Source organism: Stenella coeruleoalba (assembly GCF_951394435.1).
Source record: "Stenella coeruleoalba genome assembly, chromosome: 11".
Taxonomy (NCBI): Eukaryota; Metazoa; Chordata; class Mammalia; order Artiodactyla; family Delphinidae; genus Stenella; species Stenella coeruleoalba.
The window spans coordinates 60,340,271-60,365,663 of NC_137157.1; the positions used below are offsets into that span (position 1 = coordinate 60,340,271).

A 25,393-nucleotide genomic window follows, 5' to 3' on the forward strand; every position below is an offset into this window, starting at 1 on the left:
AGTAAGAACACGAAAGTGATACAATAAATAGGAGAATGAGAAAAATTAATTTTGGACTTATTTCATGCCTCTATCACTTCCCTGATTAAAGGAGAGATGAACACAATCCTAACCACTGGACCACCAGGGAATTCCCTTGACTGACTTTCGAACTGTTCATATTCAACTGACATTTTAAATTACTGAGAGCCTCTGATGATTAAAATTAATAAGGGCCATTACACACACTGTAATGCACTATAATGGTGCAGTTGGACAAACTTAGATATGAATCCTGGTTTCACCACTTATTAGCCAAGGAACCTCTCTGAGCCTTACTTTCCTCAATGGCAAAAAGGATACTGGGATAACTAATAAAAATTAAAATACAGCATACCTAGCACTGTTCCTGGCACTTAGGAGGTACTCAGTAAGTCACCGTATATTAAGAAAATAAAAAGGCTAAATGTGACTTTTAATGTTTTTTTCCTCCCATCTACACATGTACCATTACTACCCACAGTATGTTCTTTTGAATTAATCTAGGGGAGTTGTAACACCAAATTGTATCATTAGTGTTTAAAACAGCAGCAATAAATACTATAAAACAAAGAATAAAATGCACAGTAATCTAATATTTTGTTTCTAACCACTGGATTTACCACTGAAAAAGGATAATCATATCGAACTCTTCAAATTATACATAATTCCCATTAAAAATAGCCTGGGGTTGATTAGTAATGCAGAAATAACTGTTTTGAATACACTGTATACTTCTGAAAGGAGAAAGAAGCTGTGGATAAAATTTCACGTTTTCAGAAATTTTCCTAGATAAAATGTAGCAAGGAGATGCTGTTTGATGATAAAGCATGAAAGAATGCTGAAGCAAAGTAGAGATGTACATAGTAAAGGTAAGTACCTCACACTCAAGTATACTAGAGGCTTTCGCTAACAAAACCAAATTAATTTCTCTAGTAGGGCCTGAAGAAAAATGAATAATAGTAGCCATCTATCATGTTCTGTAAATAACAGTCTAAAAAATATTTATAGTACTATTAACAGTAATGAAAACCAAAAAGGGGGTGAAAATATCCCAAATTCTACCATCACAACAAATTAACTATTATTATCCTTTTCATCTTCCCCTCAATTACTATTTATTTGCACAAATAAACTTTATATATTTATAATCATAATACAGTAACATTAAGCATAAAAATCTGAATTAATACTAAGAAGTAACTCTTCAGGGGACTTCCCTGGAGGTCCAGTGGTTAAGACTCTGAGCTTCCAATGCAGGGGGTGCAGGTTCGATCCCTGGCTGGGGAACTAAGATCCACATGCCACTCGGCGGGGCCAAAAAAAAAAAAAAGAAGTTAACTCTTCAGATCCATACCATCCTGAGATCCCTGAAGTGACAATGTAAATAGGCACTTACATATTGGGTACCTTTTATGATAGGGCTCTCTAAGTTTATACCCACAGTGCAATTATATAATCTGATACAGTACAGCTGACATTTTTTTGTTTTTCAAGAAGCCACCTTTTATTTATTTATTTAAATTTACTTATTTAACTTATATTTATTTTTGGCTGCGTTGGGTCTTCGTTGCTGCACATGGGCTTTCTCTAGTAGTTGTGGCGAGTGGGGGCTACTCCTCGTTGCAGTGCATCGGCTTCTCACTGTGGTGGCTTATCTTCTTGCGGAGCACGGGCTCTAGGTGCACGGGCTTCAGTAGTTGCGGCACGCAGGCTCAGTAGTTGTGGCTCACGGGCTTAGTTGCTCCGCAGCATGTGGGATCTTCCCAAACCAGGGCTCGAACCCGTGTGCCCCGCACTGGCAGGCCGACTCCCAACCACTGCGCCACCAGGGAAGCCCCCAGCTGACATTTTAAACCTCCCAAGCATAAACCCCAAGGCAACTTTTTAATATGAGAATTAGACTTCTCCTTGTCTTAATTTGTCCAGTTTACTGAATACTAAGCAGATACTCTATTTATATCTAGTGTTACAGAAACACATCACAGCTTTAAACTGTCAGTGACAGTATGACAAAAGAATAAAAGATGGAAATGCTACTCCATGAAAATACACAGATGTTCATCTATGCATTTGTGAATTCCTTTTCCTAAACTGGTATCCTTCAACTTTTGCTTAATATGGCAATGAATAATTCAGATGTATGCATTTTATTTAACGTATTCTGAGTTTTCTGTTCTGTTCTTTTAATACTGATTATGTAATAAATGAATCAGCTAACATACTCTTGAGGACTTATTCTAAGAAAATGATTTAAAATGAGAAAACTGGACTTCCCTGGTGGTGCAGTAGTTAAGAATCCGCCTACCAATGCAGGGGACACGGCTTTGAGCCCTGGTCCTGGAAGATCCCACATGCCGCAGAGCAGCTGAGCCCGCATGCCACAACTACTGAAGCCCGTGCGCCTAGAGCCCGTGCTCCACAACAAGAGAAGTGCAACGAGAAACCTGCGCACCACAATGAAGAGTAGCCCCCGCTAGCTAGCTGCAACTAGAGAAAAGCCCACATGCAGCAATGAAGACCCAACGCAGCCATAAATAAATAAATAAAATGAGAAAACTACATGTTCTATTATATTCTATATTTAAAATACAGGAAATCTTGAAACTGCCTGAGTATTTGACAAAAGAGAAATAAACTGTGGCAAACAACTTGATATAATATTATGCAGTAATTTAAAATCACCCCTCTGAAAGTGAAATATAAAACAAGGATCCCTACTATTGTGACTCTTATTTAAAAAGACAAGAATGAAATGAGGTACAAATATTAAAAAGGAGTAGGTAAAATTATTTGTAGATGACATGACAGTATACCTGGAAAATAACTAAAAATCACTAAAGAAAGTCACTAACAATTATTGAAAGCAATAAGATTGTAATACAGCCATTTAAAAATTAACACACAATAAGTGTGTTAATTTTAAAATGTATATATATGTACATATATATATTATAATTTTAAAATGTATATATGTACATATATATGTATATGTACAATGTATGTATATTGTACATATATATGTATATATACATATATATGTACAAATATTTAAAATGTATATATATGTACATTATATATGTACATATATATTTTATAATATATAAAATATATATGTACATATACAATGTACATATATTTAAAATGTATATATACATATATACATATATATACATGTATATATGTACATATATATGTACATATATACATGTATATATGTGTGCATATATATGTACATATATATTTTATAATATATAAAATATATATGTACATATACAATGTATATATATGTACATGTGTATATACGTATATATGTACATACATACATGTACATATGTACATATATATGTACGTGTATATATGTACATATATACACGTATATGTACATGTATATGTACGTACATATATGTACATAGATGTATGTACACATATATTTTATATATTATAAAATATATGTACATATATACATATATGTACATATATGTACATATATATTTTATAATATATAAAATATATACATATACAATGTACATATATTTAAAATGTATATATATGTATATATACATATATATGTACAAAGTACATATATTTAAAATGTATATATGTACATATATATGTACATATATATTTTATAATTTTAAAATGCATATATGTACATATATATGTATATGTACAATGTATGTATATTGTACATATATATGTATATATACATATATATGTACAATATACATTGTACATATATATGTATATATACATATATATGTACAATATACATTGTACATATATATGTATATATATGTACAATGTATATATATGTATATATATAATGTATATATATATAATATATATATAAAATATATATATAAAATAAAAAATATATATAAAATATAAAATTTTATATATATATAAAATGTATATATATGTACAATGTATATATATAAAATGTATATATATGTAAAATGTATATATATATACAAACCTATTTGTATATAGGTTTCCTATATACAAATAAGAGCCAGTTAGAAATAAAATGGAAGAAAAGATCCTATTTGCAATAGCAACGAAAACTATACAATACGAAGCTTAAAGTTAGCAAGAAATGTGTAGGATCAATAAGAAAATAATGAAAGTATAGTATGAGTCAATCAAAATAAAAATTCCAAAAGATTTTATTAGGGGAACCTGACAAAATATGTCCAATTCATCTGAAAGAATAAGAGACTAATTAGGAAAAAAAAATTTTAAGTAGTAATAAGGGAAAATATTAAAACTTTCATAAAGGAAGAATTATTAAAACAAAGTGTCGGACTTTCCTGGTGGCGCACTGGTTGAGAGTCCGCCTGCTGATGCAGGGGACACAGGTTCGTGCCCCGGTCCGGGAAGATCCCACATGCCGCGGAGCGGCTGGGCCCGTGAGCCATGGCCGCTGAGCCTGCGCATCCGGAGCCTGTGCTCCGCAATCGGAGAAGCCACAACAGTGAGAGGCCCGCGTACAGCAAAAAAAAAAAAAAAAAAAAAGTGTACAATTAGGTGGCATTTAGTGCATTCACGATGTTGTGCGACTACCACCTCCCTCTATTTTCAAAACTTTCATCACCCTAGAAAAGCCCCTCTGTCCATTAACGAATCACTGCCCATTCTCCCCTCACCCCATCTTCTGGCAATCACTGTCTCTATGGATTTTCCTATTCTAGATATTTCATATAAATGGAATCATACAATATGTGACCTTTTTTGGTGTGGCTTCTTTCACTTAACTCCAGGTTCACTCACATTGTAGCATGTAACACTACTTCATTTCTTTTTATGGCTGAATAATATTTCATCAAATGGATATACTACTTTTTTTTTTTTTTTTTTTTGCGGTACGCGGGCCTCTCACTGCTGTGGCCTCTCCCGTTGCGGAGCACAGGCTCCAGACGCGCAGGCTCAGCGGCCATGGCTCACGGGCCCAGCCGCTCCGCGGCACGCGGGATCCTCCCAGACCGGGGCACGAACCCGCGTCCCCTGCATCGGCAGGCGGACTCTCAACCACTGCGCTACCAGGGAAGCCCCAGGATATACTACTTTTGTTTATCCACTGGACATTTAGGTTGTTTCCACCTTTTGGGTATTATGAATAGTGCTGCTACAAACATCTGTGTACAAGTTTCTGTGTGGATGTACGTTTTCATTTCTCCTAGAAATATACCTAGAAGTAGAATTGCTCACTTACAAAATTTTAATCTAAAAAGTATAAACAACAATATTCACCAGAGCATTACTTATGACAGTGAAATTTTAGAAAAAAAGTATATCAGTAGGATTAAGCATATCCTAGTACAAACATACTAAGGAATTCCCATACAATCATTTAAAATGATGATGTAGATGTATATTTATTATTATTTATGGAAAATATGTTTATGATATTCTATTCAGTAAATATAAGATTATGGAGAATTGTGAACAGTATGATTCTACTTCATAAAACAATATGCAGACTTCTTTGTAAATTGTACACAAAGGTACAAAAAGATATCTGGAAGGATGATCACCAAAATTTCAACAGTGATTTTCTTTGGATAGTTAATGTTCAATAAATTTTTACTTTACTTTCATTATTATTTGAATAATATTTATTTTACTTTCAGTATTATTTGCATTGTTTAATGTTTTTACCAATATCACTTAAACAGGTTACTTAAAAATATATTTAGGGAGTTACCTGGTGGCCTAGTGGTTAGGATTCTGGGCTTTCACTGCCTTGGCCTGGGTTCAATCCCTCGGGAACTGAGACCTCATAAGCCACGCAGCATGGCCAAAAAAATAAAAAAATTTTTTCCTATCCTCAAAGGTAAGTTTTCTAATTTTAGCTCTATAGATATTTATAAAGTGAATGCTTTGAATTTCCCCATTTCCCACAATGAAACTGTAATTTACATAGCAGTGTGCGTAACCAGTATTCTCCCTTTAGATCATGTATTCTGCACCTATATGTTTATGGTACCAAACATGCTCTGTATAAAGAAAAACAGAGGTGGTTCCTGCCCTTCAGGCATTTAAGATCTAAAACACTGACATACCTAAAACTGTACAAAGAGCAGCTAACAAATGTCTTAGATATTTGTTTGTATGTATTTGTACATCTGTGAATTTACATCACCAGAAAGAACTGAGCAGCTATAATCATCCTTGTTCTTAGATGAACAGAAGTCAAGAAATTCCAAAATCACTAAATTGAGTCGGTTCAGACCTAACCAGTTTCTCAATTTTTTACTTTCCTTTTGCGATAGAAGATTAAAACAAGTGAGTTTACACACACAACCATTACTTGATAAAACATACAGTTCAGCAGCAATTTTAAAAAATTTTAGAAGGGCAGACAAATCTTGTGAGCTTTAATAATATTTATAATGTACCATTTTGTGACCTGGGATATGGGTAAAAGAATATCCACTGTATTATCCTTTACACCTGCCTAGATGTCTTAAATTATTTCACAATCATTTTTGAAGTGTTGAGTTTTTTCTCGGGGGGGTGGGGGTGAGATAGGTGAGACAGGAATTAGCTGAGATTACAAAAGGAAGTAAAACAGTGATTGAGTAAAACCAAGTTCTAGAAAGGTAAAAGGAAAAAATAAAATTGTTTTAATGTACAGAAAACCAAACAACTCTTAAGAAAATAGGGACAGAAAAATGATTCATTGAAACAGAAATTGAGAAAACTAATTATCATTATATGAAGTGTCAACAAAGTGTTCATCAAGGAGAATGTTTTTCTAGCAAACTGTCTATCAAGTTCACAACCAGGCCAACGAGAGATGAAGAAACAGAAAATCCACGGGTAATCTTAAAAACCTCTACTGTCAACTACTGTTTTTACTAGAATGGTTTATGAAAGAACAAAGCATACTGGTTGGAATTTACTTCCTTTGGCAGTTGTGGTAGTTCAATGACTACACCAATGGACAAGAAACATAATGGGTGAGAAAGAACGTGAAGGTCTAGACACAACAACTTGAAAGAGCTGCCTTCAACTAAGCGATTAAAATCCTACTTTTAAATGGATGGAAGACAGAACTTTTATTGAGAGGTGGGCACTAATATGTGTTGAGCACCTATTATGTGCTCTCACATGTTCTCTACCTCATTTAAGCTTAATAATCCCATGGGGGTAAATATTAATACTAACTCTCTTTTACAGATAAAGAAACCTCAGCTCATAGCGGATGAAGAACTTCCCCTAAGTCACATAGCCAGTAAGAAGCAAAGTTATGATTTGGTTCCTAGTGTATCACTCCCCTGTCTACACTGAATATCTCATTCAGGGCAAACTTTCTTTTTCTTTCACAAAGAATTTTCAATTACTTCTAGTTTCAGAGCTGGAGTTATTTCGTCCAGCTAAACTGTTCAATCTTATACTACACAGGATGTGAGACTTGTTCATCTGCAAAAACAGTATTTAAAACAAAAAACAAACCGCAGTATTTTGGCTTTAAGATCCCACTTACAGTCAGTCATCTATAACTTCCCATCCAGAAGAGTACTAACCAAGTAGAAAAACTTTTCCCAACAACTGTTCCCAATCTCCCAACAATTTTGTGGATTTTTATATTGTACTTTCAAAGAGTCATTTCATTTTCCCTCCTAACAGCAGCATAGCAAACAGGAAAAAAAAGAAAAAACAGTACTCTTTAGCGAGTGCCTGTGTTTGTTCATAGTACCAACATCTCACGGGAGGTTGGGAATAGAAATGGGGGTGGTGTGGAGGTGGTATAAGAAAACAGGAGACATGACACAATGTGACTCATTTATAAACAGAACCATTCATGTGCAGCAGTAGCTTTCATTTTCAGCCTCCATTTCAGGTTTCAGAAGGCAGCTGCATGGGCCTGATGGTGGTTTTGAACCAGAACTAGAAAAGCCTTAGAACTTGACTTCTGAACAGAAGCTCATGTTTTCCAAACATAGCCTTTATATTTTTGTTTCCTCTAGGTACAATATTGTAGAGCATGCTGAGCACAATGCCAGGTATCTCCAAACCATCTGCTCTACTGTGGTCCTGGGATACCTTGCTTTTATGAGAGGGTCTTCAGATGATGCAACATTAGTAGTCCTTCAGTAACATTCTCATTAAGAGAATCATTCTGGACAATACTATCTATAATACTGACGCTTTATGGAGCTAAAAAAATGAAAGGTTTGTTTAAGTTTGATGCTTAGCTTTTTGGAAAGGGACCAATTTCTTGGGTGGTACCACTTTTAAACAGCATCAAACTCCTTTGCAAGCAAAGCTACGATTAAAACCAAACAGTCCATGGAGTAAAAATTTTCAACGCTAGGAAAGAAGTACGGGAAATGAAAGTGCCTATTTCATGTAACCCTTATTACATGTGCCTATTTCTTAAAGTTTAAATGCCTATTTCTTAAATTTTTATGGTAAAACCCATCTAGATAATGTAATATGATAATACTTTATAATGTCTCCATTCTGGTTATTGCAATAAAATTTTAAGACTTAAGTCAATTATTCATCAGAATGTTTTCAGGAATAAATCAAAGAACCATCAGTAATTTAAGTCTGGATGCATCTGAATTTCACATTTCAGTTAAAAATAATACAATGTGGGGACTTCCCTGGCGGCGCAGTGGTTGAGAATCCACCTGCCAATGCAGGGGACACAGGTTCAAGCCCTGGTCCAGGAAGATCCCACATGCCGCAGAGCAACTAAGCCAATGCACTACAACTACCGAGCCTGCGCTCTAGAGCCTGCGTACCACAACTACTGAAGATCACATGCCTAAAGCCCGTGCTCTGCAACAAGAGAAGCCACCGCAGTGAGAAGCCTGCACATCGCAAAGAGTAGCCCCCGCTCAGGCAACTAGAGAAAGCTCGCGTGTAGCAGCGAAGACCCAACACAGCCAAAAATAATAAATAAATAAAATAAATATAAAAAAGAAATGCAAAATAAACGACCCTTCACAATCCGGCCCCAATTTCCCTTAGAAAAAAAAAAAAACAACATTGTACCTGCTGTATTAAAAAAATAATAAAATCAGGACTTCCCTGGTGGCACAGTGGTTAAGAATCCACCTGCCAATGCAGGGGACATGGGTTCGATTCCTGGTCTGGGAAGATTCCACATGCCATGGAACAACTAAACCATGCACCACAACTATTGAGCCTGTGCTCTAGAGCCCGCGAGCCGCAACTACTAAGCCTGCGCACCGAGAGCCTGAGCTCGGCAACAAGAGAAGCCACTGCAATGAGAAGCTTGCGCACTGCAATGAAGAGTAGCCCCTGCTCGCCACAGCTAGAGAAAGCCCACGCGCAGCAACAAAGACCCAATGCAGCCAAAAATAAATAAATAAAATAAATTTATTAAAATAAAATAAAATAAAAATAATAAAATTAAAATTTTAAAAAAAACATTGTATATCATGACAATTTTTTTCCCTTTTTTTTTTTTTTGCCGTGCCGCATAGCTTGTGGGATATTAGTTCCCTGACCAGGAATCAAACCCACGCCCCCTGCAGTGGAAGCTTGGAGTCCTAACCACTGGACCGCCAGGGAATTCCCTATCATGACAATTTTTCATGTGCAATCTTAAACGGTAATAATTCCTGTCTCAAATCTCAATCCTTGAGCTCCATTTTAAGCATCTTACATTACAAATATCCGTATTTAAATAATGTAAAAGCAGCTGGATATCAGCTATAGTGTATTAATGATCTTGCTCCATTAGATTACAAAATCTGGAAATAATCTTATAGGAAATCTGGAAATAATCTTATCTGGAAATAATCTTACAATCAGACAAAAAAGCTTAAAATGTAGTTCTAACTGAAAACATAGTATGGAAATGTAGTTTTTGAAAATCTTTGTTTATAGAAGCTAAAAGCAAAGCTACAAAATACATTTCCTCAGAAAATTAAAAACAGAATTACTTGGGAGTTCCCTGACGTTCCGCTGGTTAGGACTTGGCGCTTTCACTGCCAGGGCCCAGGTTCAATCACTGGTCGCAGAACTGAGATCCCCGCAAGCCGCACGGCACGGCCAGAAATAAATAAATAAATGAAAAAATTAAAAATTAAAAAAAATAGAATTACCATATGATCCAGCAATCCTACTTCTGGGTATATATCCAAAAGAACTAAAAGCAGGATCTTAAAGAGATATTTGCACACCCAAGTCACAGCCACACTATTCACAATTGCCAAGAGGTGGAAGAAAGCCAAATGGCCATCACAGATGAACGGATAAAGAAAATGTAGTATATACATACAATGGAATATTATTCAGCATTAAAAAGGAAGGAAATCCTGTCACATGCTACAATACGGATGAGCTCACAAGACATTATGCTAGATGAAATAAGCTTGTTGCAAAAAGACAAATACCCTATGATTCCACTTACATGAGATATCTAAGGTAGTCAAATTCATAGAAATACAAAGTAGAACCTACTTTGTATGGCTGCAAGGGGCTGGGAAGAGGGGGAAATAGGATTTTAATAGGTATAGGTAGTGTTTCAGTTTTGTAAGATGAAAAAGTTTTGGAGATCTGTTGCATAACAATGTGAATATACTTGATATCACTGAACTGTATGTACACCTAAAAATGGTTAAGATGGTATATTTTATGTTATGTGGTTTTTACCACAATTAAAAATAATTATTTAAAAATATCTATATTACTTTTCATATTCTTTCGTTTTAATCAATTTTTCCTAAAACTACATAAATGCTAGGGATTTAACAGCAACCAAGCAAAAATATCATTAAGTACATCACAATATATATATACAAATCTCTTTCCTCTTTCCATGCATCTTCTTTTACAAACTTGAGCCAAAATTATAAATAAAAGTAAAAACAAGTATTAAAGGACATGACAGCATTTTTATTTATTTTTTTAAATAAATTTATTTTATTTTTGGCTGCGTTGGGTCTTTGTTGCTGTGCATGGGCTTTTCTCTAGTTGCGATGAGCAGGGGCTACTCTTCATTGCGGTGCGTGGGCTTCTCGTTGCACTAAGTGTAGGTAACTATAACGCAACAGCAACTGGAGCTCCAAGAAGGCCCGGGAACATACCTGTTTCAATGAATTCCAAGAGCCTAACACATCAGACACACAATAAATGCTCAATAAATTTTGCTAAAATTCAGACTTCCCTGGTGGCGCAGTGGTTAAGAATCCGCCTGCCATTGCAGGGGACACGGGTTTGAGCCCTGGTCTGGGAAGATCCCACATGCCACGGAGCAACTAAGCCTGTGTACCACAACTACTAAGCCTGCGCTCTACAGCCCACGAGCCACAACTACTGAAGCCCCTGCGCCTAGAGCCCATGCTCTGCAACAAGAGAAGCCACTGCAATGAGAAGCACGTGCACCACAATGAAGAGTAGCCCCCGGTCACCGAAACTACAGAAAGCCCGCATGCGGCAACAAAGACCCAACGCAGCCAAAAATAAACAAATAAATTTATTTAAAAAAAAGAGAGAGTAGTAGTATAATGGAAAGGATACTGATCTGAAGTCAGAAGACCTCTATCACTCTGTAAATTTTGTCAGTGACCTTTGGCAAGTCACTGAATCTTTCTACACCTTAGGTTTCCAAAAGGAGGGTATTGGAGGCACTTCCTTGGTGGCACAGTGGCTAAGACTCCATGCTCCCAATGCAGGGGGCCCGGGCTCGATCCCTGGTCGGGGAACTAGATTCCACATGCATGCCGTAACTAAGGAGCCCACGAACTGCAGCTAAGGAACCCGCCTGCTGCAACTAAGACCCAGCACAACCAAATAAATTTTTTTTTTTAAAAAAGGAGGGAATTGGAGAGGATCCTCACCCCCCTTCTAAGCAATCCAAACAGGGTCAAGTTAATGAAGAACATATGGAATAATCTGAAATGATCCATCTCAATAGCATTTAACCTTACTTAGATTATTTGCAGCAAATATTTGATTTCCTGTGAAAACGTTTCAAATTTTTTTTTCAGAGATGTAGATTTTTTGTTTTGTTTTTCTTTTGTTTTGGCCTCACCGTGCGGCTTGCAGGATCTCAGTTCCCTGACCAGAGACTGAACCCAGGCCCATAGCAGTGAAAAGAGCCGAGTCCTAACCACTGGACCACCAGGGAATTCCTTCAGAGATGTAGATTTTTTTTTTTTTTTCAAAGATGTAGATTTTTAACTGAGTTCTCTCATCTTGTAATGGGCAAGTCTTTGTCTTGACCTGGGTATTTTATATTTTAACCGCTTCTTTGAAATCATTAAATTATTATTTATTTTACACACAGATATAGGGTGAGAAGGATTCATAGTAAATTAGACAGGCATGCCCAACTTATCAAACGAGTTATACTATGCAGTTTCCATAAGCCACTCAGAGTTTCACACACACTGGAGTGAGGGACTTCCCCGGTGGTCCAGTGGTTAAGACTCCATGCTCCCAGTGCAGGAGGCCCAAGTTCGATCCCTGGTCAGGGAACTAGATCCCGCATACATGCTGCAACTAAAGATCCTGCACACCACAACAGAGATCCGTGCCGCAACTAAGACTGGGAGCAGCCAAATAAATAAACGAATATTTTTTAAATAAATAAATAATTAAAATTAAAAAACACTGGAAGGAAAAGTATAAATTCAAATTACAGCCCAGATTTGCAACCAACTCTGAAGAAAAAAACTTTCTTCAGAAACTTTTTCAGGGTCTTTTAAGGGGCCCAATTCTTAAAACCTAGAATAGTATTAACAATGTAGTCATAGTGTGGCATATACCTTTTAAATAATGCTTCAGAACACCAGGGCCTGTATAATAATGCTAAATGTTACAGAAAGGTATAGTACTATTGTGATATCCCTTCTGTATGAAATATGAAAAATATGCCCTGTTTTTCAATTAAACAGCAAATTGAAAATTTTCAACTAATTATTATCTATTAATGTTTACAGACACCCAACCAGTAACTTACAAAGTGTTATGTAATAAAGCTTTTCTACAGATGTTCATCTTACATTTAAAACATTTTCAAGGAGGGAAAACAAAACAATCAGAAGCAAGGAATGAGCAGAACTAAATTTTTAGTGCCAACATTTATATGCTACTTTACAAAGTAGAACAATTAAAGGGAAAGGGAGATATGAGAACAGATACTAAATTTTTCTGAAACACTAGGCACCCTTGTGCTCGTTATTTAATTAAGAACTAAAATGGCCACATTACACAATGCAACAGGATTTAACAATGACGTCATTGACAGAAAGCCACTGGAATGAATAAATAGGAGCAATTGAAAAGGTCTCAAGACTGCCTTCTCAGTCTTTTCAAATCAATCAAGGCACCTACGTTTTAAAGGAGACCTTTTCTACTTAAACTGAACTCGTTTAAAAAGCACTTAAAAAATCACACTAAGAATCAAATATAATATTAGATACAACAAATGACGCAGAAACATTTATATTTGATAAGAGTATTATTATTTTAAAATAGAAAATTCTCTTGTATGACCTTTTGCACTAGAATGTTAATTTTGAACACATTTAAATCCTCTAAACCTACTTATCACTAATGTTCAAATGAACTAGTCTAAAATACAACTCTCTTAACAAATTAGGTCTCAGCAATCTGACCCCAAGTTTAGCGACACTTGGCAAACCAACTCTGGTATCGCATTCAACTTAACTTCTAAGAGGAGACATTTTCCTGACCCCGATAAAACTGAGCAGATGTGAAATTTTTATTTTTAGTGCCTGAAATTTGCTTCTTGAGTGTATTATAGCCATCAAGGAAATGTGCTCTATTCTCTTGCCAAAGCCCACCCCTGCACTCTTTATTAGGCAGAACTCCCACAAAGTCATCCAAACTAAGTCTTTCAAAACCAGGCCCCTCCTCAACCTGGGGGAAGAGTTTTCTGGATTTAGCAGTGGCTGAGAAAAAATCTGAAGCTTTAAGCTTAAAAAAAAACAAAAAAAAAAAACAAAAAACCAAGATCTTTGAGCATATGACTAGAAAATGAAAGGGAAAAGGGTGCTGATAAAGGGGAAAGGGTGTTGATTAAAAAAAAAAGCTGCTAACTTAAAAAACAACAAAAACTAAGAGCCTATAGATCATTTCACTGTCTGGAAACTAAACTCAGTTTACTGGGTGGTCTCTTCTTCACTACCACCCACCAGGGGCAGAGCTGTGAAAAACAGGAATACAGAGACGGCGGGCTTATTTGGTTCTAAGTTTGTGCCTTTGCCTGTATATTCAAGCAAACAAACATAGTGAAAGTCAAAATGAGAGCTTAGAAGATATTTAAACGTCACCTTTAAAAACTAATAAATGTGGGAATTCCCTGGCAGTCCAGTGGTTGGGACTCCTTGCCTCCACTGCTGGGGGGCGGTGGGGGGGAAGGGGGATGGGTTCCTTAGATCCCTGGTTGGGTAACTAGGATCCCAACAAGCTGTGCAGTGTGGCCAAAAAAAAAAAAAAGAAAAGAAAAGAAAAGTAAACATACTAACCTGCAGTCTTCCACAACCATGTAATAATAATGTCTCACTTTGCAGAGTGCTATCTACCTACCTCTCTGTATCTTGTAGCTTACAACATGATTTCATATCCAAAGCTCTTTCCACTACATCATACTGCCAAGAGGTTGAGTTTTTCTAATAAAATAACTATATACCAGAAAAACCATATATCAGAAATAACTATATATGAGACACTTTGTAGCAGCCGCACAACAGCTAAGGAGCACTAACCTTCCAGGAAATGACTTTATTATCTTTCATTAAGGCTGAAGTCAGATCAATTGAAGGGGAAAAAAATGTTGCACAAGTATGACTAACCAGAAAGAAACATGTATCTTCAGAAACCACTATTAATAAAGCAATCTCAACTCTCACAAAATGGCCTTTCAGAGCCTCATTCTCTCCTTAGTGAATGTCAAACTGCTGCTACCTTACAAAAAGGCATGCATTTTCTAGAGCTCAGAGACCATCAGTAACAGCTAGGTCGGTAGCCCTATCTTATGACATAGTAAATGGCAGACTTCCCCAGAGCATGATTTAGCAATGAAAGTGTCTCAGAACTGTTCCTTAGAGCTGAAGTTATAAACCGTTTAAAAATTGAAAGGATCCAAATTATTACTAACTAGAACAATCTCAGTTTTGCTTTCCTTTGAAGAGCAAAACTGCTGGATACAACAACCTAAGAGCAAAGAGAAAACAAACACACAAATGTAGATTACCCAGAAAGTGTCTAATTTTCCAGGCTGTTGGGTTCAGTTTTTATTAAACTTTTCCCATTTCTACTCCCATAATTTTTAGCCTATAAAAAACTTGCCAGCTCTAGAGCCTTAAATTTCAAAGAAACAAAAATATCTTTTCCGAAACATTTTAAACAGTCTAAAGGATTTCTCATGTCCCAAGTTAAAACTAACAGGTAATGAATGCCCCAGACTAGAACTAACAGCAAGTAGTCTCATCACTTAAGTGCTTCCCAGTATCTCAAAGTACTCATCTAGAAAATAAGGCAGTTGTATGAGACGATTTTCTCAGGTCCCTTCCAGCTCTAACGTTCTATTCCAAGATCTCCAATTCACTAAGAAAATTACTGTCTGTTAAAGCTCAAAATGTACTAATTTTAAACACACTACAAGACTGTGAGAAAGCAGGGAACTTGAGCAGACCTCCCCAGCACAGATTTTCCTAAACTGCAAGAGGCAGGAAATATGGTTGCCTATTTGTTATCCTCTCTTACATAAGAACCAGTCTAAACGGAATGAGAACTCTATAATAAAAGTAAACAGTTAATAAACCCACACATATTCCAACAGAAGTAGAAGTTTGGTGGTATTAAACTATTTCCCATCATAACTTGTATATATCATGCCATAATATAAAAATGTGTATGTATCCTAATGTGCTTTATTAAAGATTAGCTCCATCACCATGGAATTTAAAATGATAAATTCTAAATAAACTAACTTTCACCTTTTAAAATAAATGTTTTAAATTTCAAATTAACCAATACTAGTGAACATAGTTCAAAATAAATGACTGAATAGTAGCATCAACTGATTCAACATACATTCCAATATATACCTCCTCCCTGACGACTCTTTCCCCTTCAAAGTTCTCCTTATTCCCAACTCCTCTCAGCTCCACCTCCCCAACTCCATTCTGGTCCCCACTCCCTTTCTCGCCCCTCCCTTCTCAACCACACACTACTTTCAAAGCAGACTAGGAAGTGGCTCTCTAATATAGGAAGTATGAGAATCACCTAGGAAGCCTAAGAAACAAAAAATAAATTAATTAAACAAAAAAAGAATCACCTAAGAAGCTTATTAAAAATACACATAAGTACTTTCAAGGTAAGTAGGAGTTGAAAAAATTAAACCTTGCTTGCTCAGAGGGTACGCTCTTCTTGTTAACTAAAGATTAACCAGGGAACTTATTTTGTTGAAAAGTCCTTTGGAATCCATCACTTTTCCCTTGCTTACAGTTCATAAGAAGTATCTGATGATTTAATAACTGCCCTACAAATAGGTTAAGTTTATAACCAATTCCTATCCCCGCAGGGGTGAGCCCTCAGGCCAAATAAAGCCCTCACTGGTAAGAATGGTTTTATATTTTTAAAGTGTTGCAAAAACCAAACAAAAAAGTACATGTAACTGAAACCACACGTGGCCCACAAGGCCTAAAATATTTACTGTCTGGCCCTTTACAGAAAAAGTTTGCCGACCCTTGTTCTGTAGCACCAAAGGCACTGAAAGTACAGAGACCCCAGGGACATTGCCCAGAAGGGCTCCTTTCTCATCAGATTAACTGAGGAAAAGAAAAAAAGGTTCCATTAAGTCAGTTCCAAATGACTTAGAATCATTGCTATTTCTCTAACTGACTTGCCCTCAAGAAAGTGTTACCCTCAAAAGATTCTACTCCCTTCTTTAGACTCAACAGTTTCAGCTGGGATGCTAAGTAGCTCTGGAGATAAATACGAAAGATTTCAAGCCTTACCTGAGGCATTTGCTATAGCCAAGGGCAGGCTTGGAAGCTGGTGCACCTGGATTCCTGAAGCACCCAATGCACTGAGGTTAATGGTCTGGAGGCCAGGCATGGAGGAGAGTTGAGCAGCATTCACAGTGACTGTGCCAGCAGGGATGGAAGCAGCTGAGGCAATAGGTGTAAGGGTGGTACTGCTGCTGCTGGTCTGCCCCAAGGAAACACCCTGCATTGGGGCCAAGGTGATTGTCTGGGCCTGTGGGTTCTGAACTTGGAGGTTCTGCAGCTGAAGAGTCTGCCAACTGACCTGTCCATTGGGCCCCACTGTTGGTGTCCGGATGATGATAGGGCCAGAGTTTGGAACAGCCTGAAGCTGAAGGTTCTGGAGGGTTTCCTGGGAGATAGCTTGAGTTGTAAAGGTCTGCCCTGACAGTGGGGCTGCTTGGAGGGCCTGGAGGGCCTGTCCCCCTTGAACTAGTTGAGGCTGGATGAGAATTTGTTGTTGTTGCTGCGTCTGCTGGTTTTGCTCTCCCTCTTTTTGTTGACTTGCTTGCAGTGAGCCTCCAGATGTCTGGTTCTGCTGGATGTTCAGAGCATCAGATCCCTGCAGCCCACTGACCCTCTGCGGTGTCTGGCTTTGAGAGTTGGTCCCTGCTGATCCGCTGGTGGTAAAGTTCATAATTCCCATGTTGCTGGTGGTAGTAGTTGTTGAGTAGCTATTGGCATTGGTGAAAAAGGAGCTGGAACTGGCTTGTGATGATACCAAACTGGCAGAACTGATGGCAGTCCCTGAGGTGACAGGCTGTGAGCCACTCTCCTGGGACCCAGAGCTGCTGATCGTGACTGCCTGAGAGCTAGGAGTCAAGGTAGCTGCAGAAACGCTGTTGACAGGTAGCAAGGTAATATTCCCATTCAGGGCCACTGGTACATTGGTCACATACTGAGTCTGTCCTGAGAGTACATTATTAGCCAGGCCTTGGAGGGGGACAGCCTGCTGGAGTAGGTTTGGCATAGCAGCAATGATGTTGCCTCCACTTCCTCGATTTGTGATGATCTGTTGGTTTGCACCTGGTATGATCTGTATCTGACCTGAACCATCCTGCTGCACTTGGGCCCCAGTGGCAGCAAACTGCAGCTGTTGCCCATCAACGGTCTGGAACTGTGGGATTACTTGATACTGAATATTAGGCATCACTCCAGGCAATCCTGTCAGGACTTGCTGGTTCTGTAGGTTGGAGGTGGCAGCCACAACATACTGCCCACCAGAGACCGTGCGATTCTTGGAAGACTCACTGCCATTGTTGCCACTGGTACTGCTGCCACTCTGTTCCTTCGAGGTAGGGGTAGCCCCAGAGGAGGAAGAGATGATCTGCCAGCCATTGGCACCCTGGGAAAGTTGTGTGGCTGTGAGGTCAAGCTCACCTGTGCCCCCTGACTGGCTTGGGCCCTGGGAGTTGTTGCTGTTTTCATTGGGTGACTCAATTCTGCTGCAAGTTGCTGCCAGGAGGGCCAAAGGGGATGGCTGGGATTCCTGGCCAGAAATAAAGGAGAGGAAAGGAGTTACTTTAGTGACACCCATCTGCCAGCCCAGGGGGTAGTACACAAAATATAAACAGCAAAACAACAACAACAACAAAAAAAACCCAAACAAAAAGCTGACCTATCTATACTGCTGAAATTCTCATTTGGGGGGATCTCCAAGCTACTTGTCTCTCTGTGCTTACTTCCCTATCTATAAAAGTTCAGCCCTTTCTTAAAAATTTTCCTATGAAAAGACAGACAATCATCTATGAATATTTACATCCTCTCAACACCTTCCCCACTCTGTCCAGATCATCACTTACCTGCCCTCCTCCTCCTCCACTGCTGCTGCTACTGCCTGTGCTGCTGCTTCGAGCCTGAGAAAAGGCACCACCACCATTACCATTGCCCCCATTATTGCCACCAACTCCTTTTTCAATCTTCACCACAGCTGTCATTTCATCCATGGAGTGATCTTGGTCTAAAAAGAATTTGAAAATAACTTAAAGTTCGAGAAAGGAGAAGGGTAAAGTGAGGAAGGGTAAAGGAGGCTGTGATGAAACAGAAATGACTAACAGGAAGGTGAAAGGCGCCAGTATTAAGAAAAAAAAAAGGATTGGGGGAGAAGAAACAGTTGTAGGACCAGTAGGATGTAAACTAGGCTAGGTGGTGCCAAAACTGGGCCTCGACTCTCCCTTGCACAAAATTAAACTCATAAAACACTGAAAAGGTGCTTTTGATATAGGAAATGTGAAGGTCGGTGGGCATGTTGAAAGAGTTTAAAAGTATCCTGGGGAAAAAAAGGATAGGTAAGGCACAAAACAACACGTGAGTGGATGGAAAGCGAGCTAAAAGTAGGGTCAAAGGAGGTAAGGAAAAAGAAAAATTCAAGTGTAAAAAGTAACAAGAGGAAAGGAAGAGAAAGGGGAAAAGAACAGATAAAAAGTTTGAGTGGGGAAACATCTGTGAATACTAGTAAGGGGCTAAAGAGGTCCAGGCGTTAGAAATCAGGCGTTTCGGGGCGGCTACAGGGCGGGCCCTAGAGTGAAAGGGCGGTTTCGGGGTGAGGGGCGTGGAAAGGGCGGGACGGTAGGGGGGGAGGGGTAATTTGCGGGGGGGAGGGGTAATCTACGGCCGGGGGGTGGGGGAGGGCCCTGGGGCCGGCGGCGACCAGAGGGCGGACCAGGGAGGCGGTTGGCCCGGGCGGGGCCTGCACTGCTCGGGCCGCCCCCGCGGCTCCAGCCCCCGGCAGGAGGAGCCTCAGGCGAGCGGCCGAGTAGTGGGGGGTAAGGCCCGTCCCCCGTGGCCGGGGCGGGCAGGGGGCGGGCGAGGCCACGCTGCCCCCTCCCCCGGGGCGGGTGGCCCATCCCCCTCCTCCGCGGAGGCCCCGCCACTGCCCCTTCTCCCTCCCTTCCCTCCGCCCCGGGCGGGACCAAGGCCGCCGCCGCCGCCTCCCGCCCGTCCCCCCTACGGCGGGGACCGCCCGGTCGGCCCTCGCGCGCGCCCCCTCACTCCCCTCCCACCCCTAAGCTTGGAGTGGACTCATCCTTACCGCTCATGGTGGCAGCCGAGGGACGAGCTCAAGGGGGTCCTGTCCGGGGGGGTTGGGGGGGGCCAGGAAAAACGCGGACGCTGACGAGGCAAGCGAACCCGGACCGGACAGGGAGGGGGGGGGTAAGGAGGAGGGAGCAGCGCGCCACAAGCCCGGCCTAGGCCCCGCCCCTTCACTGCTGCCCCGCCCAATGAGGGAGGGAGAAAGGAGGGACTTGCAGAAAAAAGACGGGTAGATTGCCCAATGGTAAGACTCGCTTGCACTCTTAAGGCGTGCAAGACAAAGTTGCGTGCGAGGTGTCCGCCCAAAAAGAGCGCTCTCTCAGTTTTAAAGGCCAATGAAAGACGCAGGAAGTGAAGGTGGGCGGGAACTAGAGTTGATAGGCTTGAAAAGAAGCCAGTCAACTGCCCGGCGGGCTCCCTGAGAGGTAGGGATAGGAAGAGCTTTCATTGGACTGACAGAACAACAACCAACCAGAACCCTGGACGTGCCTGGGCAAAGTCCTGGTGGGAGGAGGTAAGAAGTAGACAGGAATGGGATAGGATGAAACTGATCAAAACCAGTCAGAAATCAGGCGGGCAGCCAGGAAAGTTATGATTGGATTAACACTGAAAAGAGACACGATAGGACGCAAGTTGACGTGAATAAAAGCCAATTGAACGCCGCGTGAGCTCTGAGGGCAGGAACTTGGAGTGGGCAGAGGAGAATTGGCGTCTCCCTCAGTCATTCAGTCCAATGAGGCGGCGGGGGGAGCCTGGCACCGCCTCCAACTTAGCCAATGGGCGTTACTAGAGCCGGGAGGGAACAGGGCTGTGCCAGGAGGAGTCCGTCGCCATTTTGGCCCTCCTCAGGGAACGTCTTCTCCGTGATTAGGTAGCAACGCTTCAGCGGAGCCGTGCAGCTCAACAAGTGTCAGGGCCGAGCTACTCGGCACGTAGGTCTGCCTTGACACCAGGGCTCGTCTGAGTCTTAATGTAACCGCTCTTAAAAGTACTTCTCAAGTCTCACTCTCCCCCGGGTGGGCGGACAGGCAAGCGGATGCCTCTGAATGTGGCGTAAGCCCTGTAGATACAAGCGCAACGAAATCTGGGGAGGGTGTTCACACATTCAGTTAATAATGTGCTGACCAATTTGAACGGTCTTTGTGACTGCAGCAAACGCCCTTTTATTAAATTCCCCCCAGACAGAGGTGCTAGCTACTTAAGGCGGGTTAAGTTTTCAAGAGCTTCCCTTTGAAGACTAAAGCATGTTGGAGAACTTCCCAGAGTCAAGATTCTGTAAGCCACTTCCCCCCCCCCCGCCCCCTTTAATTGTAAATACAGTCTAAGCAAAAAGCAAGCTAGCAAGATAGAGTTCCTGCTTTTTGCAACTACAAAGGTTAAAGGAGATCTTTCCTGAGACACCTGAATTTCTGGTCTCCCATTCTGCCTCTCCTGTATCCTAGTTTTGGTGGAGGCAGCCTGGGTGGTTTGTCAATAACATGACAAGGTCACTCTCTTTCTCACTTGTATGTTATATGTTGGCACTTCATTATCTGCAATTCAGCACTTGATAGTGTCACGTTTTGAAGTCTGGATTCCCCCAAAACTGAGACCTCTTGCTGTTTTGGGCAAGGCCTGAAGGTGAAAGCCTATAGTGTTAGGTGCCTAGGTCAGCTAGGCGTCTTGCATTCCTTATGTCATTCTCATAAGGAAGATATTAGTATTAGAGATATTATGTATTTTATAAGTGAAGAAATTGAGGCTGGGAAGTAACTTGCCCAAGATCACAAAGCTAATAGGTTGTACTGCCATATTCCAACCCAGAATAGTCCCACAAAAAGTCTTCTATAAATTCTTAAGTGAATAAAGCAATGCCTTGTATAACCATTTATAAAAATGGGCTTAATAAAAAAATACTTTAATTTTTGGCCACACCCCACTGCACGTGAGAGCTTAGTTCCCTGACCAGAGATTGAACATGCACACCCTGCATGTAAGGTGGCATCTTAACCACTGGATGGCCAGGGAAGTCCCAAATTTATTTAGTTTTTAAAAAGCTTTTTTTGTTACCTTCTAACTCCTGAAAAAAATCCTGCCCATACTTCCAGAACAGCTCAAATGGTATCATACTCCTATAAAACATCACATTTCCATTAATAGCATCTCTCCCTAGGTCAAAGTTTCTCAGAATATAATATCAGAGGCTTTACTGGTATCCTCTGGACTGCTTTTTTAAAAAGGTGGATTCCTAGACCCCATCTCAGACCTAATAAATGAGATTCTCTAGAGTGGGGCATGAGAATATGCATTCTTAAATAGCTCTTTCAGGTGATTAGTCCCTAAATCAGAGTTTAAGAAACACTAAGGGAAGAAATTGGAGAGAAGAAACTTCCAGAAGGAAAGAAACTTCCTGGAGGGAAGAAGCTGTATTACTCATCTTTGTAAACCAAGCTCTGGAGATTCCAACAGCTGTTTAGTGTATTTAGCAAAGGACCACACCCAAACTTGCTGGGGGGGGGGAGGGAGGAGGAACTAACAACGTGGAGCAGCCCTCTGAACGTTTCACGTGCTCTGTCTAATCCTTTCAACCAATTTAAGAAATTGTCATCCTCTTCTACAGATGAGAAACCTGAGGCTCAGATACTTCAGTTAAATTATGACTGTTTTGTTTAGTTCCAACGCTTGTGTTTTTTCCAGCAATTCTAAGCTAGTCTAAACCTGAAATGGGGACTAGGGTTTGATTTTATTCCACGTAGTGAGAAAAACGGCCTAGATTTAGACTCAGAAATTCAAGAGCCACCATCCTTTTCACAATACTCTCTCCTTGCTTCTCCAGGACAAGACAGAATTCAGATCCTGGCTAGTGAGGGATGTCCTCGACATAAGCTTGTTTATTGATAGTTCCTGAGAGCATATGGACATGATCCATCTTGTCCAATTCATCTGTGAAAACCTGAACAAATTTAATTTTTTTAAATTAATTAATTTATATATTTTTGGCTGCGTTGGGTCTTCGTTGCTGTGTGCAGTCTTTCTCTAGTTGCGGCGAGCGGGGGTTACCCTTTGTTGCGGTGCATGGGCTTCTCATTGTGGTGGCTTCTCTTGTTGTGGAGCACAGGGTCTAGGCGCACGGGCTTCGGTAGTCATGGCTCGCAGGCTCTAGAGTGCAGGCTCAGTAGCTGTGGCGCACGGGCTTAGCTGCTCCGCGGCATGTGGGATCTTCCCGGACCGGGGCACGAACCCGTGTCCTCTGCATCGGCAGGCGGACTCTCAACCACTGCACCACCAGGGAAGCCCTAAAACTGATTTTGAAGCTGCTCTTTGATTCTAGCAATTTCCCACTTAGCAATCTGGTAGCGGGAACATTTTACAAATTAAAATACACAAATGATTCAAAATTCTCCTTTTATACCATCATTGTAACCTCCCTCTCAGTAAGCTCTCAACTACAGCTGTTAAGAACAAAACACACTGACTAAAATTTCATTTACCTGTCCTACCTTCTCTAGGATAAAGGAGTATAGGAAAGAAAAATAGTCCCTGACAAGAAAATTAAGTCTCAACTGTCTTATAAACCTTTACATTCTAGCTCTCTGAACAGGAAAACAAGCCTAGATATTTTACATCATGCACGCTCAGGTCATTTGCAAGGCAATGGTGACTTGGAGAAGCTAAATGGATCATCACAACACGCCCTTCAGTCTTTTCAGGACCCTGCAAAGGCAAGTAACTAAGAAGAACTCTAACAAGAAGAGGTTTCTTTCTGTTTGAGAAGCCCAGATGAAAATGTTGATGAAAAATCCGAGACAGGCTACAGATATTCTTTACTATTATTATTATTTAAAATGACTCATTCTGCATCTTTGCCGGCTTTGTTTCCTTACCTGAGATCCATCACGGTTCATCCCTGCCTAGACTCTGCCTGGTACTTGGAAGGCCTTCTTCCAGTCCGGCAACTAGTGGTTCTGGTGGTCTTGAAGGCCCTGGACGAGGAAGAAAGGCTGGGGGAACCGGGGAGGGGTTTTCTGTCTGAGAGTTGGGAGGCATAGTCAAGAACACAATTTAGTTATTGTTGGAGCTGAACTCTGGCCCAAACTTCTGGAATATTCTCTTTTCTGAAGAAGACTGCAAGAAGACAGGCCTGACTGTAAACCCAGCTGATGGTCCCTGCACCTTTAAGACCCTTTGGCAGATAAAAGTAGAGGTGGTTTCAGGCATGGTGGGAAAGAGGAATAGAAACTGCTGAGAGACAGGATCCATCTGCATTCTTGACAGCTAGAGGAGGCAAGTTGGAGTCACCAGGGAGGCTCAGAGAGGAGCCTGGACCCCACAGTGAACAAGCAGAGAGCTTCACTGAACATTTAAATCTGACCCCTAGGGACTCCAGCTGAAAACAAACACATAATCAAAACATTTCCCTCCCTCAAATATCCAACCCCCTCAGGCTCCTCAGCTCACCAGACCTGGAAGGAAGCCTGTGCTTACTGCCAAGTTACCCTCACCAGTCACCCCCATCGCCACCGCCACCCGGACCTCTGCACCCCCAGGGTGACTGGGGTACTGCCCGGCAGTTCAGCATTCAAAACAAAACAAAACAAAACTTCCTCTTTTAACCAAAAATGAAGCAGTTTCCTTTTCTCCTTCCTCTCCTGGGGAAGAAGCCCTGAGACCCCTCCGGAGTCCAGAGCTGAGAAGAGAGCTGCACCACCCCCAGCTTCCCACTCCCAGAAAGGAGAATGGCCCCGACTGGTTCAACAGGTCTATAAAAAGGACCTGCCCTGCCGGGGCACCCACAGCACAGGCTAGAGGAGGAAAGGGGAGGGGACCGGAGGGGCGCTGGCGGGGACTGGCCCGGTTTCCCCCTCCCACGGTACTGGGGCCACCCTGAGGGCGGGCAGAGGGCCGGGCTGGGGGTGGAGGGAGCTGGATTCATAAACAAACCCGCCTGGGCCACGAGGTGCCCAGAGGAGTGGGGTGGGGTTTGCCGGCCTCTCAGGCCCAGCCTGGAGCTGGGACACTGGTGTGGGCCGGGCCGCGGCCTCTCCACCCCCAGTTTCCGGCTAGCGGTGGACCAGCTGGCTCTCCCCAAGCGCTATACCCCTCCTTCCTGCTTTGCCCTCCCTCCCTTGAGCCCGAAAAGCCAGCTGAAGTTCGTAGAGGCCTGACACCTGACTCCTCTTTTCTCCCGGAAGTTTTCACTGTTCCCCCAGGAGAGTGGGTGGTTCCTGTGGGGGAAAGGCCCTGGAACACCATGTTCGTACCTTCTTGAGGTGCCCAGGGAGATGGTGGAGAGGGCAGGCGCTTCACAGGCTTTTGCCACCAAGAAAGGTTTTCCCAGCGCTGCCCTGAGGCCGATG

General features: G+C 41.0%; 1 protein-coding gene across 1 annotated transcript in view; it reads right to left on the reverse strand.

The window, feature by feature from the left end:
- Positions 1-20,142, reverse strand: part of SP1 (Sp1 transcription factor) — a 47,293-nt gene extending 27,151 nt beyond the window's left edge. The window contains exons 1-3 of the mRNA XM_079938371.1: positions 20,056-20,142; positions 18,827-18,984; positions 16,998-18,513 (exon numbers count right to left, since the gene is read on the reverse strand). Of these exons, the coding sequence (XP_079794497.1) occupies positions 16,998-18,513; positions 18,827-18,984; positions 20,056-20,062 (1,681 nt within the window). The 5' untranslated portion in view covers positions 20,063-20,142. The remainder of the gene's footprint in view (positions 1-16,997; positions 18,514-18,826; positions 18,985-20,055) is intronic.
- Positions 20,143-25,393: the final 5,251 nt, after the last annotated feature.